This window comes from Struthio camelus, chromosome 9 (genome assembly GCF_040807025.1).
Source record: "Struthio camelus isolate bStrCam1 chromosome 9, bStrCam1.hap1, whole genome shotgun sequence".
NCBI classification, from domain to species: Eukaryota; Metazoa; Chordata; class Aves; order Struthioniformes; family Struthionidae; genus Struthio; species Struthio camelus.
Window position 1 is genome coordinate 27,112,155 of NC_090950.1, and position 16,394 is coordinate 27,128,548.

Here is a 16,394-nt window from a genome sequence, read left to right on the forward strand (position 1 = left end):
TCATATGAAATTTCTTATGAATTTATGAACTACAATAACGCAGGATGGAAGCCGTTTTTTGTGAGATTCTTTTGTGCATGTGTTAAAATTTATTAGAAATTTCTATTGTGAAGATCACGTGAAGGAAAACTTTGCATTAAATAAAAACAAATGGAGGTTCCTCCAGCGCCACTCAGTAAGTGGCTGGGATGCTGCAAGCCAGATGAACCCAGAAAGTCACGCTGACTCTGCTGAGAAGTCGTAGGAGGAGCTCTTGAGCTCACTTTCAAGAAAACGTTAATCTTTTCCATTTGACATGTTTTGGAGTTAGACAAATTTGAACTGCTTTGGCACACAGACTAAACTCTACTCAGAGTCAGACAAATAAATTGCCTGCTGCCACATTAAACAGGGATCCAAGGATCATTTTGCTATGAAAGTTTATGGTGGAAGATCAAACAATTAGTCAAGTCAACAGACCTATGTCCTACATCACGCCGGTGCCTTTGGAAACCTCCCATTTGGGCTAAATAACGTGGAGAAGAGCTTGCAAGCGGGAACTTTAGAGTCCAACAGACACATAAACAAACAAACCTCCCCAAAAGTGGTTTCAGACCAAGGAAGTCCAAGATGTACCTGGTTCATTTCAGCATCTCAGGGGGTGAGAAGCCGTCTGGTCTGAGTACTTGCAATGGCAGCACTGGATTAGGAGCTAAATGCAAAGGTGCTGGATGCCCGCCCAGGGGCTCCACGGTTGGGCTCACCATCTATAAGGGAGAAGCTACGGGAAAACACAGGTTAGAGTCAGGACACCCTGGGACTGCCCATATTCTTCCTCAGCGCCTTGATCTCTTAGAACCACATCCCCACCATTCCCTAGCGGAGCTCGCCCAGAACGCTCCGCGGATCTGAGGGGGCTGAGCGATACGTCCGTATTTGGGATCCTCGTTTACTTGGGAGCCTTATTACAAGGGGCAGCGAGGCATGAGCTCAGCGGGCCGGGCGCGGAGCGGAGCAGCGCCGCGCCAGCAGCGACCCCAGGCAGGCAGGCAGGGAAGGAGGGAGGCAGGGAGGGGGCGGCGGGGCGGTGCGCGGCGCGGGCAGGGCCGGGCCGTCCCTGCGGCTGCCTCCGCCTGCCTCATCTGCCCCGGCGGGGAGGCAGACGGGCGAAGCGCGGCCGCGGGAGGAGCGCGGAGGCTGCGGGCGCGCCCGGCGCGATGCTGCCCGCCGCCGGCCCCAGCGCCGCGCAGACCTGCGGGCTGGTCCTGGGCGCCGCCGTGCTCCTGCAGTCCCTCTGCGTCGCCGTGACTTTCCTCTACTTCACCAACGAGCTCCAGCAGGTTGGTACCAGCGCGGGGGGGGGGGGGGGGGGGGGCGAGCGGGGCACGGAGTCCCAGGAAGGAGCAGTTCACGAGTTTGCTTAGTTCAAGAAGTTACGCTCTATATTTTTTTTTTTTTTTACGCAGAATTAGGAAACGTGGGGGGAGTTTTCTTTTCAGAGTTACCAACTTGCTGTTCTCATCACGTTGCAGCGCTTTGTCAGCACTGCAGAAACATTAATAGCACTCAGAGGACTTGAGGAGTAACCTGTGAACTGGATGTTCACATGTAGACAACAGGTAAAAAGGGCAGCTGAGGGGAAATACTCCTTTCTTTTTAAATGCCTCCTCCAGGAAAACACACGGTTTTAAGACACTGACTAATCCCAAAGGAATTTCAAGCAGACCGCAAACAGCACTGAATTTCTCTTAACGACTTGTAAAATACTCTTTGTATAGTCTGGATGCTTTGGGTTTCTTGCAGCCAGCCTTTTAAGTCTACTAGCTTCTTCCTAACTCTTTTTCCTGCAAAAAAATTGTTTGCATTCCATGAAGTTTGCAGTTAGTTTATATTCACGTAAGCCTTTCTGTGTGCAGTCTCACTTTACACAGAGCCCCCTCCACAGCACTCAGGGTTCCCCTGAGTGTCTTGACTAAAATTTACTATCCTGCTGTATACTGGTACCAGCATGTTGCTCTCCCTGGGGCACAAAGGTGAACCTAACTGCAGGTAAGTGGATTATGGTTACACAATTCCAGGAAGTATTGCACAAATGCAAAATATTATTTGTTCCCCATGCATTTACCCCACACCAAATTTAATAGAAGTGAGAGTGTTTTGAGAAGTCAAAATCAGTTGTGAAGCAAATGTCAAAGTCTATACAGTATTCTGCAGTCAGTGCTCATATTTTTAAAGCGTACAAACTGGAGATTTTTCTGCTGAGTTTATAGCTGTGACTGTTCCATATTTTGTGAAACTGGAGAATCACAGAAATAAAATAATTTTATGAAATCAGATTGCATGATATCAGTAATGAAGAAAAAAATACATGCCATGCCTTCTCATCTCTTCATGCTAACAAGCTTGCCAGTCTAGGTAAGGAGTAGCCACACTTGCCTTTCCCTGTCTTTCACTGAAGTATGTGCACCTGAAACAGAACCGCATCTAAAAATACTTGCCCAAAATGTAACTATTTCTGAAGAATAATATTCCTGTATTTGGTGTGAAAGACTAAATCTGCTCATGCTGAAGTTCTGCTGGGCTAAAAAGTAACCTTGCTGGATCTATGGTGTAGGTGTACCTTAAGTATCTGTTCTTCAGTGCTTCATCTGGTGCATGATAAAGATGTAGAAAGCTTATCTAGAAATACAGGGTGCTAACGCACATCCTCCTCATGAATGGGGAATAAATTTCAACATACGTACTGTGATTTTCATCTGCTCATTTTTCTTCTCTTTGTTCACAATGTCTACCTTTCTACACCTTCACCAAATTACCGCACAGACTGCAGATATTTTTATCTTTACAAAAAAAAATATATATATAACTAGCAGTTTTTCTCTCTACAGCTGTAGCCATCTGAGTAGAACTACAAATATGATCATTTGTTCCACAGTTTTGCTATGGGAGGAAGTACTGAGACATGAGCACAATAAAGTTCATTATGCTTCAGGATACAGGGCTGAAAAGCAAATATCCTCAGACTTCCTTCGTTTTTAAAAACATAGTCCGTGTAGTAGTCCTAGAATAGGAGAGAAGCTTTACAAGCGCTGAGGTTCTGTTAGCATTCCTGCAGCACTCTCCATCTACATCAAATGTAGACATTTCCGTGCTATACCCCGATACTTTGCTTTCTCTGCCCCTCTGTACCAGATGGCAGCGGTGCAAGGTTGCATTCCCTGCACATTTCAAAACGGATGCAAAGCACTGTTCCAACGACAGTATAATAAAGCTGTTTGGGGAGGGAGTATGACTGGTAAGCAAACAGCAGAAGTGCAGTACTGTTTGCTTCCTGATGAGAGGGCAAAGCTCGGAGGTGAGCTGTGCTGGATCTGGTAAGACAATAAACAGTAATGTCTGGTCTGCACACTATTTTTCCAAACTACCTTGTGACAAAATCTAGTATAGTTAAATCCATCAAAGTCCTTAGCTTTAAGTGCAGCTGTACCTTAATAAGCACATCATTTGCATCACCTTGAGTTCTCAGATCAAGGAAACCTTACTTAAAAATACCACGGCATTCTTCAGCAAAGACACAGAGGTCTTCATGAACACTCACTGTGGTGGCACCATTTTGCGTGGATGACTACAAAGGACAGAAATCTTTTCAAATATTAGCTTAAGCTCCATAGAGTCTGCTGTCCACATTGAAGGCTTGCTGTTAAGCAAGATAAGGATTGCAGGGTAATATGGGTGAATTCTCCTAATCCTCCCCTGAGTGTGAAATCTCTTCCTAAATGCCTTTGTTTCCTAACAGGCAGGAAAAGAATGAAGCGTGAAGGAGGAGGAGGAGGTGACTCTTGTTGCTTCCAGTACCCCAGGCTTAAGGACAGCTGAAACTGGAACATGTTGAGTTAATGTATAGCAAACCAGAGCCAAACTTCTTTTAACGCAAGAATAGTGACATTTAAATATGAAAACAAGAAGTCGGTGGGAATGCTCTGCATGTTCACTGCTGATTGCTGGTTTTCCAAAGTTTGGGTAGTACTTTGCTTGCATAAGAAGTCTTACCAGCCTTTATAGCTGATGCAGCACCACTGAGTTGAAAGCAAACAGGAGTTCATAATCCGCTGGCGTTTACTCCGAGGCAGCTTAGTTTATGTGCTCTTACATTAAACAACAGCGCCAGCTTGAGTTGTGTGCATCGCCTAGCCCTGCGCGTGCAGCAGAGCTTGGGAAAGCTTTTCCACTCTGATTTAAATGCTTTTGGTTAGATCCCCTCGAAGTCAACAGGAATTTTGCCACTCTACAAACTCCTTTCTCTTTAGCTGTTGGAAAAAAGGTGCTTTCCCTCTATCCAGAGGGCACAGACCAGGTCACAAGCATTCAGCTTTTTAATCTGATCTGAACCCAAACACCTCTGTTGTCTGGACTTTGTTCTGGACTATTAGGTCAAATACAGTTGCAGATTGCTACAGAGCTACCCCAAACTGGTATGGATATGTTCCAGAGAGAGCCCGGATCAGAAGTGGCATTTTCTGAAAAGACAGCATGGGAAATAGTTTTAAGGTCTGATATTTGATTCCACCCTCAATAATTTGCAAAGAAAAATCCATTGTGCAAAAGAGATATTTCAGTGCAGAATCAGAGAAACTAAAGAATTCACAAGGTTATGATTTAGGTATTGAATTTTCCACTAAGCTTATTTAGTTGGAGTGCCGTGTACCAAATTTGTGTCCATGGAGATGGTGTTAAGTGTTTCTTTGCCTATTAGGTATCTCATTGTAATTAAATGAAGATGCAAAATCAGGATGAATTACTCACTCCGCCTGTACAGTCATAACTTCTCCATGCTAGTAAGCACTGCTAGGAAAAGCAAATGTGTTCCTAAGCATAGTGAATTAGCGATGTACCACAGCTGAAAGTCTGCAAGCGCACCCTAAGCGAAAAATTCTGGCTTTCCCCTCTAACGCAGCTCCGGGACACATATTCAAAGAGCAGCATCGCTTGTCTCACCGGGGAAGAACTTGGAAATTTCATACAAAACCTGGACGTAATCGAAAATGAAGAAAGAGAGGCTGACCCCTGCTGGCAAGTAAAGTGGCAACTGGGAAAGTTAATTAAAAAGGTATTTGGGAACCTGCACGTTGATTGAACAGTGGGGCTTGACGGCATTGAGGCTCAGAGAACTAAGTTCCAAATAGCAAAGTGAGGTTGGGCTCTCAGATCGCTTTCTTGCGGAGCAGCAGCTAAGCCACAGTTTCGGCTCTAGAGGAATTGTGCTGGCAGCGAAACCCTTCTCAAGGGGGGGGGGGAAAAAAAACCCAGGACAGCGGTCTCACTACCTGCAGGAAGAGATAAAGCAAAGATAAACAGGTTTTACTAAGCTGGTCCAAGTGATAGGTTTGTATACATCTGCTTGAAAGATCTCCATACGGAAGTGTCCAGGCACCTCCCTCCTCCTTCATGAGACAGGGTGGAGGTAAAGGGACTAAATTCCCCTACGCAGACCAGAATAAACCATTAGGAGGTCCACTGGTGTTAAAGAGAATACGGCAACTGTGAGATAAAAGTGTTGTTCACGGTCCTTCAAGAGAAGGTCCCGTTTTGGCCCTTGCAGCCAAAAAAAGGCGCTGTATTTGACTTAAACCAACGATCATTTTCTACCTGACCGAAATGGTCACAGAGCTAGGAGAAATGCCACTCTCTGTTCGAAAATATACCCTGTCACGAGAAAATGAGATAAAACACAGCAGGAAGGGAAGTAGGTGGGTGCCCGAGCGATGGTCCCGCCAGGAGCTGTGTAACATGTTAAAGGGAACAGGGCGCGCGAGCAAGAGCGCAGCGCCGGGCACCGCACACTTCCCGCTTCAGCAAGTCTTCTACCAGATTTGCATGCAATACCTATAATTCTAGCTACAGGGAAGAAAATATGCCTGGTTGAAAATCAAAAAGGCTAAAACCTCCTGGAACGCTTCTAAAATATCCCATCTCCAGCACATAAAAAACTTTATCCATAAAAATTCACTTCAGGCTGAGACTTACCTTGTAAATTTTGCATCCCAAAATAGACACTGAGTTTAATATGCGTTCAGAGATCTCAGTTACTTCAGTGCAAGCTCTGCCAGCGAAGTCCCTGTAATTCTGCATGAAGAAAACATTGTTTTACTTTGTGGACATTTACGTATCTCATGTCTAATATACACCTAATATATCTACCAGCTCCCTCATTGATCAGAAAAAGCTAGCATAGGTACAAGAAATAGCCCAGCTGTGGCAGGACAGAACGCAGCCATAAATCGCGCTATCAGGGCCGTGTTCATCAGCAAGGTAAATCATCTCAAGAGCATGCGTGCCACAGCTGTCCTGCCTGTAGTAAGAGGCATTTAAAAGCCATCAGCAAACAGTTATTAAAAAAGGGAAATGTAGGAAGTAAGATATGCTGGCTTAAAAACTACAGATAGATAAGAGATATAAAGATAAATTTAATTTAATTTCCCAGAGCTAAAATCCCATGGAAGTAGAGCACTGCAAAGTATTATCCTGGGAATGGAAATGGATGCTTGTACACTGTATCTCTTCTTATTGAAGAAGAGCACGAGGGTCACATTTTCAAAAGGAGCAGCAGCTCAGATGGCTGGGCTCTCTTGAAAATGTTTTTTCCAAGACGTTTAGTTACATAAAAAAATGTAAATGTAGAAATACTTTATTACAACAAATTAATGACACAGGCTTCTTTGATTTGCCTAATGGTCAAATTCATCATGCCATTTATTCATGAGTTTGAGAAACGAGTGTCTATTTCCTGCATCTATTGCCTGCCGCTGACAAACTAATTATTTTTCTCCGTGTTTGTTGGCAGATGATGTCAAGAAGCTATGAGGAAAACACATCTGCAGTGAACGGTATTACAGTAATTTTATTAACTGCAGCAAAAAGAGGCTGCTAATGGGGTCTGATGTGTAGCGATTCAGGCAATTTTTTTAAAAGCGCACAAAAAACAGCGACTGAAACGTTGCCCCGTTACACAATTCTTCCGCAGCAAGTCACAGGAAAAGGATTACGTATTCCTAGAAGGCAGTTTTTTCAGGAGCCAGAGTTACGGTCACGTGGTTAGAGCAAGGTGCTCGATGGATCCGGGACCGAGACCTCAGCCCAGGAGCACTGCGGGAGCGCTGCAACTGCCTGCGCCGGCGGGAGCGCAGGGCCCCGAGCTGCCGGCGCGCGCGGCGATTCAGGGGTGCTGACGCTCATACAGCTTTGAACGCTTTTAGCAGGCAGCATTATGACCTGAAAGCCTAAGTTCTGAGTCAAGACCATGAGTACTTCAAAGATTACTCATCGGGAGCGTGCAGAATCGTTACAAAAGGGGTTATTTTAAGTTCTTGTCCATCGGTGATTTGGGGAGGGGAGAAGGAAAAAGGAGAACAAAGAGGCACATAAAGACATTTCGAAGGGAGCAAGAGCGAAAGAGAAGTTTGAGCCTTATCAGCCAATACCGTCTAGCCTGTGCTTCAACAGACTAAAAAAACACATATTCCCTAAAATAAGGTCAGGTGAGACGGGCACATTTGCAAGGCGTCAGGCGCTTTCTGACATCGCTGAGCCTAACGCGGGATTCTGTCTCTCATCTTCGTTTAGCGGAAAGAGCCCTAACGTTTTCGAGCACCAGCGAGCAGCCGCCCCAGAATCCGGCGTACCGAATAGCAGCTCACCTAACGGGGAACAGCAACAGGAAGAATTCTTTATCCCCACACAGTAAGGAAAACCCTGCTTAAAAACAGTTAAAGGTCACGGCATTTCTGCCCGCTTTGCTCGTTTGATGCTTGCATCCGCTTCTGCGAGCAATAAGAAACCAATCCTAAAAGTGCCCTCTTGTCCTGGGCAGAACGGTTTTCTTTTTTTTTCCAGCTCATTCTTGTAGCGTGGGGAGAAACGCTGCTCACTCTGGATTCCTCACTAACTTTTCTTCCCGGCACCTTCATTTACAAACCAACAATAAATGAAACGCCTCTTCCTAACGTTAAGCTTTCCGCTTTGCTTTCCTTTAATTTCCTTCTGTTAGCTGTATCGAGTCCCAGCTGCTATGGCGACAGACCTATTAGAAATGCAAGACATAGGCAGGGAAGATTTGACATTCAAGCCGTATTAATGAACGGCTTGGTGGGGTTTCTACATCTTCGGAGGGTACCAGCCACAAATGGCTATTTCAACTATGTTACTAAGTACCTGCATGAGGATGTGCGCTTATTTGGGAGGGCAGAAAGTATAAATAAAAACAGTGACTTCCCACATAGTGCTAAAACAGCTTATTTATGGACCTTCAGATTATTTTGACAGAGTGGGCCTACTGAACTGCCTTTTGAAACCAAGGGGAACAGCCAGTTTCCTTACTTCTTTTTTGAAAAACTGACTGCCAGACTAGCAGACACCAGACTTAACTGCATACAGCCTTTTAACTTCACATCTTCTCTCTTTTTTCTCAAACAGATTCCTCACCCAGAAGAGGCAGTGGCCAAAAAATAAGCAGCTGGGAATCCTCAAGGAAAGGCCATTCTTTCCTTTACAATGTGGAGCTGAGAAACGGAGAGCTAGTGATACCCAAAACAGGCTTTTATTACATCTACTCGCAAACTTATTTTCGTTTCCGTGAGAACGAGAACGAGGACTCAGATTTACTGGCACAAATCAGAAACCCTAAACAGCTGGTCCAATATGTTTACAAACTGACTAATTATCCAGAGCCAATTTTGCTCATGAAAAGTGCAAGAACAAGCTGTTGGTCTAAAAAGGCAGAGTATGGACTTTACTCCATCTACCAAGGTGGCGTTTTCCAGCTGAAAAGGGACGACAGGATTTTTGTCTCTGTCAGCAATGGCGATATAGTTGACATGGACAAAGAAGCAAGTTTTTTTGGAGCCTTTTTGATCAGCTAAAAGGCTAAAACCATGCTCCAAAGGAAAGTGTTTGCATAGTTAGGACCAGCTTAAAATTCTGTAAAATCGGGGGTAAAAAGCAAACAGTATTGACAATACCAGACTCCCCATTCTCAGCTCCCTCAGTGGAAAAGGTCTGACCGTGCTGAAATATCCTCCGATGAGCCGATAAGGAGGAACGGCAGATGGTTGCAGCTGCACATTTGCAGGAGCAAACGCCACGTCTCGCTTCCCAGCAGGCTTTGGGAAGAGCAAGGGTTTGACACGTCCCAGGCGATACCTTGGGCGAGAGTCAGCCCACGCACACGCAGGTAAGCGCTCTCCCAGCATCGCCGCCGAAATGTCCCCAACCAGCTCAGCTGTGGCACTCTGGACACCGGATAAGCAGAGCTGTGCAGGGGCTGCTCCGAGTCCAGTTACTTCAGGTTGAGACTGGAAATCAAATTGTACTTGTGGTCTGCATTTGGACTCTGTCTTGAATATCTCAGCTCCTCTAAGGAGCCTTCACAAGTACTGGATGCCAGTGGAATTGCTCTGGAAGGACTTAGCTTGTATTTGAATCTCAGTTTTACAAGAGTGAAAGGCCATCGGCAATTCAAAAGACACATCTTCACCTAATCTAACAAAGCACTTAAGCGCCTAATTAATTTTAAGCACATAAACAGTCTGACTAAAAGGGGATATGTTCGTGCTTGAACCTAAATACGCGCTTAAGCATTTTTCAGGATCAAGGCTTGAATAAACACGAATCAATCTTAATCAGTATATTGAACATTAAAAAAAGAAAACAGCTGCTGAAATGGCACAGAAGAGGTTTTGAAATCAGTCAATATTTTAAGATCACAGCACATTATGATAGTGCCTATTTACTTAATTGATGTACTGCAGAGATTTCACCAGGCTGGCAATAAGTTCAGTAACACAATTGCTGCTACTCTTGCTGACAGCAAGTGCGTGACCCAGAAGAAGGTGTTTTCCTTCAAACGTTGACTTGTATTAGGCATTTGCCACAAATTGAGCATGACATGGTTCTTCCACGTTTACGTGGACTGGCCTAGTCCTGGTAGGAAGCCACGCAGAATAACACACCCTGATGACTAGTATTTCAAGGAAAACGTACAAAGCTATCTGTACTTAAACACGAGCTACAATTTAGGCAATGCCGTTTCAATTTTTGTTTTGTTTGCAGGAAAGGGTGGACATTTTTTGTAACTTTTTTTAAACTTACACTGGCCATTGCATTTGTTAACTGCATGACTAGGACTATTTTGTATATATATATATATATATATGTATAAAAAAAATTTGCTAGTTTAAGCTGTGTGAGCCAGAGCTACAGAATAAATCACCTAGCATAAATCAGCACCTCCACAACAGCGTCAGTGGAGCTGTGCCACATTGCACTGTGCGTGCGTTTTGACCAGGTTGAGAGAAAACAATGAGGAGAAGAAGGTGAAAGTGAAAAAAACTAGGGAGGAAGGAAGAGAGCTGCTCTGCCATCGTTACTTGAAGTCAACAGAACGATGCCAGGAGGAAAATCTGGTAGTCTGTCTTTTAATATATTAAGGTTGCCTTGGGAACCTTCAAATTATGCTAATTAACAAATCACTGTACAGCCCTTGCATATTGGCCTCGGGAGTAAACACGTGCCTCATTCATCGTACTACCTGCTTTCTCAACGAGAGGAAACAAACCGACACAACCACTTATTTTGTCACCCAGAAAAGCAGTTACCTTGGTTGTTCACTTAAACACCTGTGTATGAGCAGCAAGAGAGGGACTTCAGAAATACCTTTTTCTTCACAGGGTAGAGCGAAGAAACGCGCACTGGCGTCCACCTAAGGTTATGATTCCAACCTGTGTTTGCTGTTTTACCACAGAGTTGAATTTTGCTGCTTTCAGTGGTAATCAGATATGTGAATTTCTCCATCATTTACTGGAATGAATACTTTGATTCGGCTCATTCTCAAATCATCTACTTCAGCACAGAACTGGAAATATTGTGACAAAAGTTTTGTCCGGTTTTCTTCTGTACTTAATTCAGAAATGGTCTTCCCAATACGAAAAGCTAGGTAGTACAAAACCATTCCCTACATACCCAAATGCCTGCTATATTGGTGAAAAGACTTTGGCAGCTGCTTATCTTTACAAACAGCCCAGGCTTTTTATCTAAGCCTAGGATTGACTCATTTTATCAAACTTTCTGGCAACTCAGTCTATTAAGAAGTTAAAATGGTTAAAAAAATTAAGAAGTTATTTTAAGTGCTTATTTGAAAGAAAAAACATTTGAACTGTGAAAAAAAAAATCAGATTTATTGTGGCAGCTTAGAATGAGAACCCTCCATATGGCTAACAAATGATTTACATAACCCAGCAGTCGTGCTCTGCTAAAAAGGACTGGAAGGAAACTGTGGAAATATGGGAAACTACACAAACTGAGAGCTGACATTAAGACAAACTGTCTATTACACACAGCTTTTTTTTTTACTCCATGTCACTCTTCCAACTCCCAATATATAATATCATGCCAACTTGTTTAGGAAATGCTTCCGGGCATTATCTTCTTTCTTATCTAAATATACATAGTCTTGGTCTCTGCTTGCAGACCATAGCCCAACTGGGAACATACTGAATAATTGCATTTTATTTCTGAATAATCCAAAGCCATGCTTGCCAGACATTGTCCTGTGGAGAGACTATAAAGCAGTATCAGACAGGGCACATTTGAAGATGAATGGAAAGATGGATCAACTTCCGTTGGTAGATTTGCACCCTGAATCATCCTTTTCATCTCACTTCTGTACGCCAAATGGTAAATGTAGCAAATTTTTATTTGTGGGTGTAGGTTGCAGTAACATACAAATTTGTACAAATTTTTTTACATATATTTTATATAAAACATTTTTAGTAAATAATTATTTAGTCTTGCAGTGATTATTGGTCTCATTCTGTGGCTCCCGTAACAACAACCCAATCTGAAATCTTTCCTCTGACAACTGGTTGGTATCAGGTATAACTCATTGAATGCCACAAGGGAGACTGTACTGGTTGCGATGCAAAGGGCATAACAGAAGCACTCGTGTGATGTTATCTCATGTACAACTGACTTCCTGACCCCAGCTGGTGAGCAGCGTCTGGAAGCGGGCCACCGAAGAAGATGCTGAAAATGATTTCACGACCAGAGACTACAAAACGTTGAACACTTCCCTTGAGGTTTTTCTCAGGTTTCTAGGCTTCGGTAATAATTCAAGCACTGGAAAATCTATTTAGTATGGAAACGCCTCATCCTTACCATTACCGAACTGTAGCAGAGGATATATTGAATTCACAGGGACGGTGAACTGGAGGTCCCGCGTTGCTGGTTTAAGCACTGCACATACATATGTCCAACAAAGGGACGGCTGCCTCCCTAACGGACACACAATCTAAACACATTTACCCCTGTGCTTGCATTAGGCTTTATTTGGAATAGCTGGGCACGTCTCAAGCCTTGGCAAGCAGATGAGTAGGTTCGTGTGTGTGGCTCTCCGCACCCGTGGGAACTGGCCCCCAGGACAGCAGCCCAAAACTGCAGGGATGCCCAGTTTTTTTTTTTAATATTTTATTTTATTTTATTTTAAAAAATGTTCCTTTCACAGAGTGCTTTTATTTCAGCAGAGGGGGTCTCTTTTCTGGTGTTTCTATGGGAAAGAGGGCATGTCAGCCAACTTTGCTTTTATTGTACCTTTCATTACTTTATAGAAACAGATGTCTATTTTTTGCTTCTCTTTGTAAACATCATTATTATTGTTTGTATTACAGCAGTGTTCACTTGCCCAAACAGGATCAGGGATGTATTTTGCTGTACACTAGCTAAAAAGCCTGATCCGGAAACTGAGATTTTGAGAGTCACTTGTTCAGGTTTCAGCTGACATCTAAACGTTAGGGTTTAAGAAAGAATGAATGTAAGGATCAACGTAACAGGGAAAAAAAGCCTGCTGAGACAAGATTCGCATTCATCCTGCCAATGTATCTTGCTCCCTTCCCTGAAAATAGCAGACAGATTTGGATGATCTTCAGGTCTGACCCAATTTTTCCTAAGTTGGGAGGGCTTTTTTACTATATTGTTGCGCAGAAGTTTATAACCTTTCCATGAGAATTACCCATAACGCTGTTCTCTAGAGCTTTTCTCCATTCCTTCATACTGGAAGACTGAAATTGTATGCTACGTTGCATATTAAAAATCATACGTTGTCCTGTGATAACAGGGCACCGTAGTTAAATTGCTTGACTGCTGCAACACGGCTGCCTTGTAGTACCAGTCTGTTTCCCGAGACGTTTGTAATCAGAAGCTATATAGACATTCCCACTAATTTCTTCTGAAAGCTTGTGGGGGTGACATCAAGCTGGGACAGCGGGCCATGGCAGGAAGGCTGTCAGACTGCTCACGGGCAGTCGGACGGAGCTGCGGCTTCGGGCAGAAACCCATTGTTTAGGCAGTTTCCCGTTTTTATGGGCTGTTCTATCACAGTTAACTAATAAAAATCAAACTCCTTTTCTTTGGCGCACATAATCCTTTCGCATCAAACACATGATGCAGCTAACGCTTAGAGCATTAGCAGACATTAGGGAATCCAAAGTTGTTCAAACTGCCTTTTAGAAACCAACAATCTGAACACAAGAGACACAAAATCCTCTTTAAGATCCTTTTAGTCTTGTCTGATATGACTTCTGCAGCTCTCATATTATTCTCAATTTGTATTGAGTCATCCATATTTATCCCATACAACTACAGGGTGAAGACAAAGCGGATGAACTGCAGATTTGCTGGCGAATTCAGCCAAATTAACGCTTCCCAATTAACATCGGAGACAGAAGTATCAAAAATCCAATCCCACCCAGCATATTCTGGCACTAGCACAACTCAAATCATAAGGAATACTAATAAATACATGCAAGCCAGGAGAACACCTCCGTCCCTTGTCAGTGCAACTCTTTATAACTCTGTTATAAAGTTCATTGTTCGGTGAATCACTGGAAAGCTGCCTGCTGCCTCCAGAACCAAAGTCAGGGTGACATTAAGTCTGAAACTGCAGATCTTTCTTACTTAGCAAGAATGTCCAAAGACATTCAAAAAATGCAGAATAAGCCTTCTACTACTCTCATGCTATAAATTATTTCATAAACTGTGTACTTTTAACTGAGAGCAAACCTATCTGTGAGCAACGAACCACGTTCTCTCTCTGCTTAATGTACAAGTAACGAAGAGAGACGTGAATACAATGGTGCAACCGAGAAGTATAACAGACTGAAACAGGGTGAAAAGGTAAATCTAAGATGGATGCCTCTCTGAATTAGCGGTGTTAGAGCAAAGCTTTGCCAATTAATTAACTAACACTACTTTGAAGTCTGCTTGCAGATATTTACTTCTGTATAAACAACTGCAATGTGATTTGAGCACATTCTGTTTTATAGATAGTTAGACTACCACGGTTTCATCAGCAGTGTTCACTTGTGACACTTACTGAACTGTAACCTTTGAAAGCATACACCAGATGCTGCCTTCCGTTCTTAAAATACAACATTTATAATAAAAGTCAAAACATCTTCTGCCCCTGGATATAATCAAATAACTGTATTTGCTGTTCTGCGAATTGTTGGAGATGCATCATTTTTACATGGGAGATCTCTCCCTTGAAGTCTGTTTTCCACTTTCTTCATCTCTCCACAATAAAAGCATAATCATTCTACATTCAAACCTTTCAGAAATTTCCATGACAACAAACAACGATATAAACAAGAATTAAAACTTTATGGGATGAAAAGAAAATGGAAAGAGCGGAACATCGGAGAGATATTTCAAAACACTGTAAATAGAAACGCTCTTCAACCTTCTCTCTTAGCGCTCGATAGAGCCTCACCGTTGCACAAGAGAAGCACCAACATTTTAAGAGTTCCATGAAAGGTAAATATCTATTGCAATTTGTTGTTGTTGTTGGAACATCTGATTTGGTCATACATCTAGTTAGTGGATAAAACTGCGAATAAAAAGTGATTAACTTCTGCCTCTTTCTCTCCTTTTCCCTCAGTCCTGTTACATCAGTAACATCACTCTTTTCTGTTGTTAAGGCAACATAAAGGTACTGTCCTTGCAGCCGAGAGCAGATAGCTAACCGTCTGGATCAAAGCCATCTCCTGTCACAGCTAATGACAAGGTTATCCACCACTGTCTTTCACAAATCCAAAGCAGATGCGTGAATTCATTTGCATGCAAAGTTAGTGGGATTTCACTTCTTTATACCCTATTAAGATTCGGTCTGCAATTGCCAACGAATCAGAAAACCCGAACTGCTGCTCTTCTCTCTCAGCTGACTTTTTCTGGCCCTGGCCCCAAGAAGAAAAAGTACCTGGAGAACTCCTTGAGCTGGGCTACCCTTTAAACAACAAAGGGACTAATGCTGTTGGACTCAAAGAAAGACTGGAATTTCTCATCCCCGTGGGTCATCATTCAACACATCGAACTCCCAAAGAAATAAGCGTAACCAGTAATTCATTACCTTACAAAAATCAGGCTGTCAGGAGTATGCAAGTCTGGTATGTCCTTACTCCTGGCTACTTGATTTTGCTACATCCATCTCAGTTCAAGAATTATTAGTAAGGAGTCAAAAATTTTCTGGAGATTAGAAAGAAAGCTTTGCTCTCCCTGGGGAAAGGGAAATGACCGTTTTTGACAAGATACAGCTCAGTAAAAACCGGAAGAATTTTGTGAGAATAAAGAACACTCACTGCAAAGAAAAGTCACATTGTAGCCGCAGGTCATTTTCTCTGGCAAATACCAAAGTCTTGCAGCTAATGCCACTGGTTTGAGGATGTATCAGGAAACAGAATGAAAGAATTCTTTATAATAATGCAAAGCATTTGGCAAATAGAGAGGCAATTAACAGCTCCTCCCTAACATAATGCAGTATTATATACATTAAATTGGACACAAAATTGTAATACGAAATAACTACATTGGTGGCACACAGCCTATGATTTTTCTTTGAAAACATGTAAAGCAATTATACAGGCAGCTGGATAAACAGAAAGTGAGAAGCATATTAACCTCTTTCTTCTCCTCAGCTGCAATTAATTTGTAGTCATCCCCCATAAAATTTATCACCTGTTGAGTAACCTGCTACAAAACTGACTCACAGTTTGAGAATAGGAACGAGGAACAGTGGCTCCAACCAAGCTGCAAAATATACTGTCCAAATTGGGATGGGGCAAGACACTAAGGCTAACGCTTGCGTTACTATAAAAAGCGCTGTGAAAGTGCTCTCGAAAAGGGGCACACGCAGGGGTACAGGCAGAGCAACACCTTGCTCTGTGCGTTGTGTCACACCACGCTTACAAAGTCCACAAACAAAGCTCGGCAGATCTCAAAGAGCACTACTAGCAGACGGCGCAGGCACGTACGCGAGCGCGTATGCGAGGGTATCCGTCCTCTGGAAAAAACAGCGGAAAACTCTAGTTCCCAGC

At 43.1% G+C, this 16,394-nt stretch overlaps 1 protein-coding gene across 1 annotated transcript; it reads left to right on the forward strand.

Moving 5' to 3' along the window:
- The first annotated feature begins 1,110 nt into the window (after nucleotides 1-1,110).
- TNFSF10 (TNF superfamily member 10) lies at nucleotides 1,111-14,937 on the forward strand. The gene is made up of 5 exons (XM_068954270.1): nucleotides 1,111-1,319; nucleotides 4,934-5,086; nucleotides 6,821-6,863; nucleotides 7,600-7,716; nucleotides 8,449-14,937. The coding sequence occupies exons 1-5, from the start codon at nucleotides 1,197-1,199 to the stop codon at nucleotides 8,892-8,894; spliced, it is 882 nt and encodes a 293-aa protein (XP_068810371.1). The 5' UTR covers nucleotides 1,111-1,196; the 3' UTR covers nucleotides 8,895-14,937.
- The last annotated feature ends 1,457 nt before the right edge of the window (nucleotides 14,938-16,394 follow it).

Coding starts and splice junctions, on each gene's coding strand:
- TNFSF10 (XM_068954270.1), top strand. CDS start 1,197: ATGCTGCCCGCCGCCGGCCCCAGCGCCGCGCAGACCTGCGGGCTGGTC. Junction 1,320..4,933: donor TCACCAACGAGCTCCAGCAG/GTTGGTACCAGC, acceptor CCTCTAACGCAG/CTCCGGGACACATATTCAAA. Junction 6,864..7,599: donor AAACACATCTGCAGTGAACG/GTATTACAGTAA, acceptor ATCTTCGTTTAG/CGGAAAGAGCCCTAACGTTT.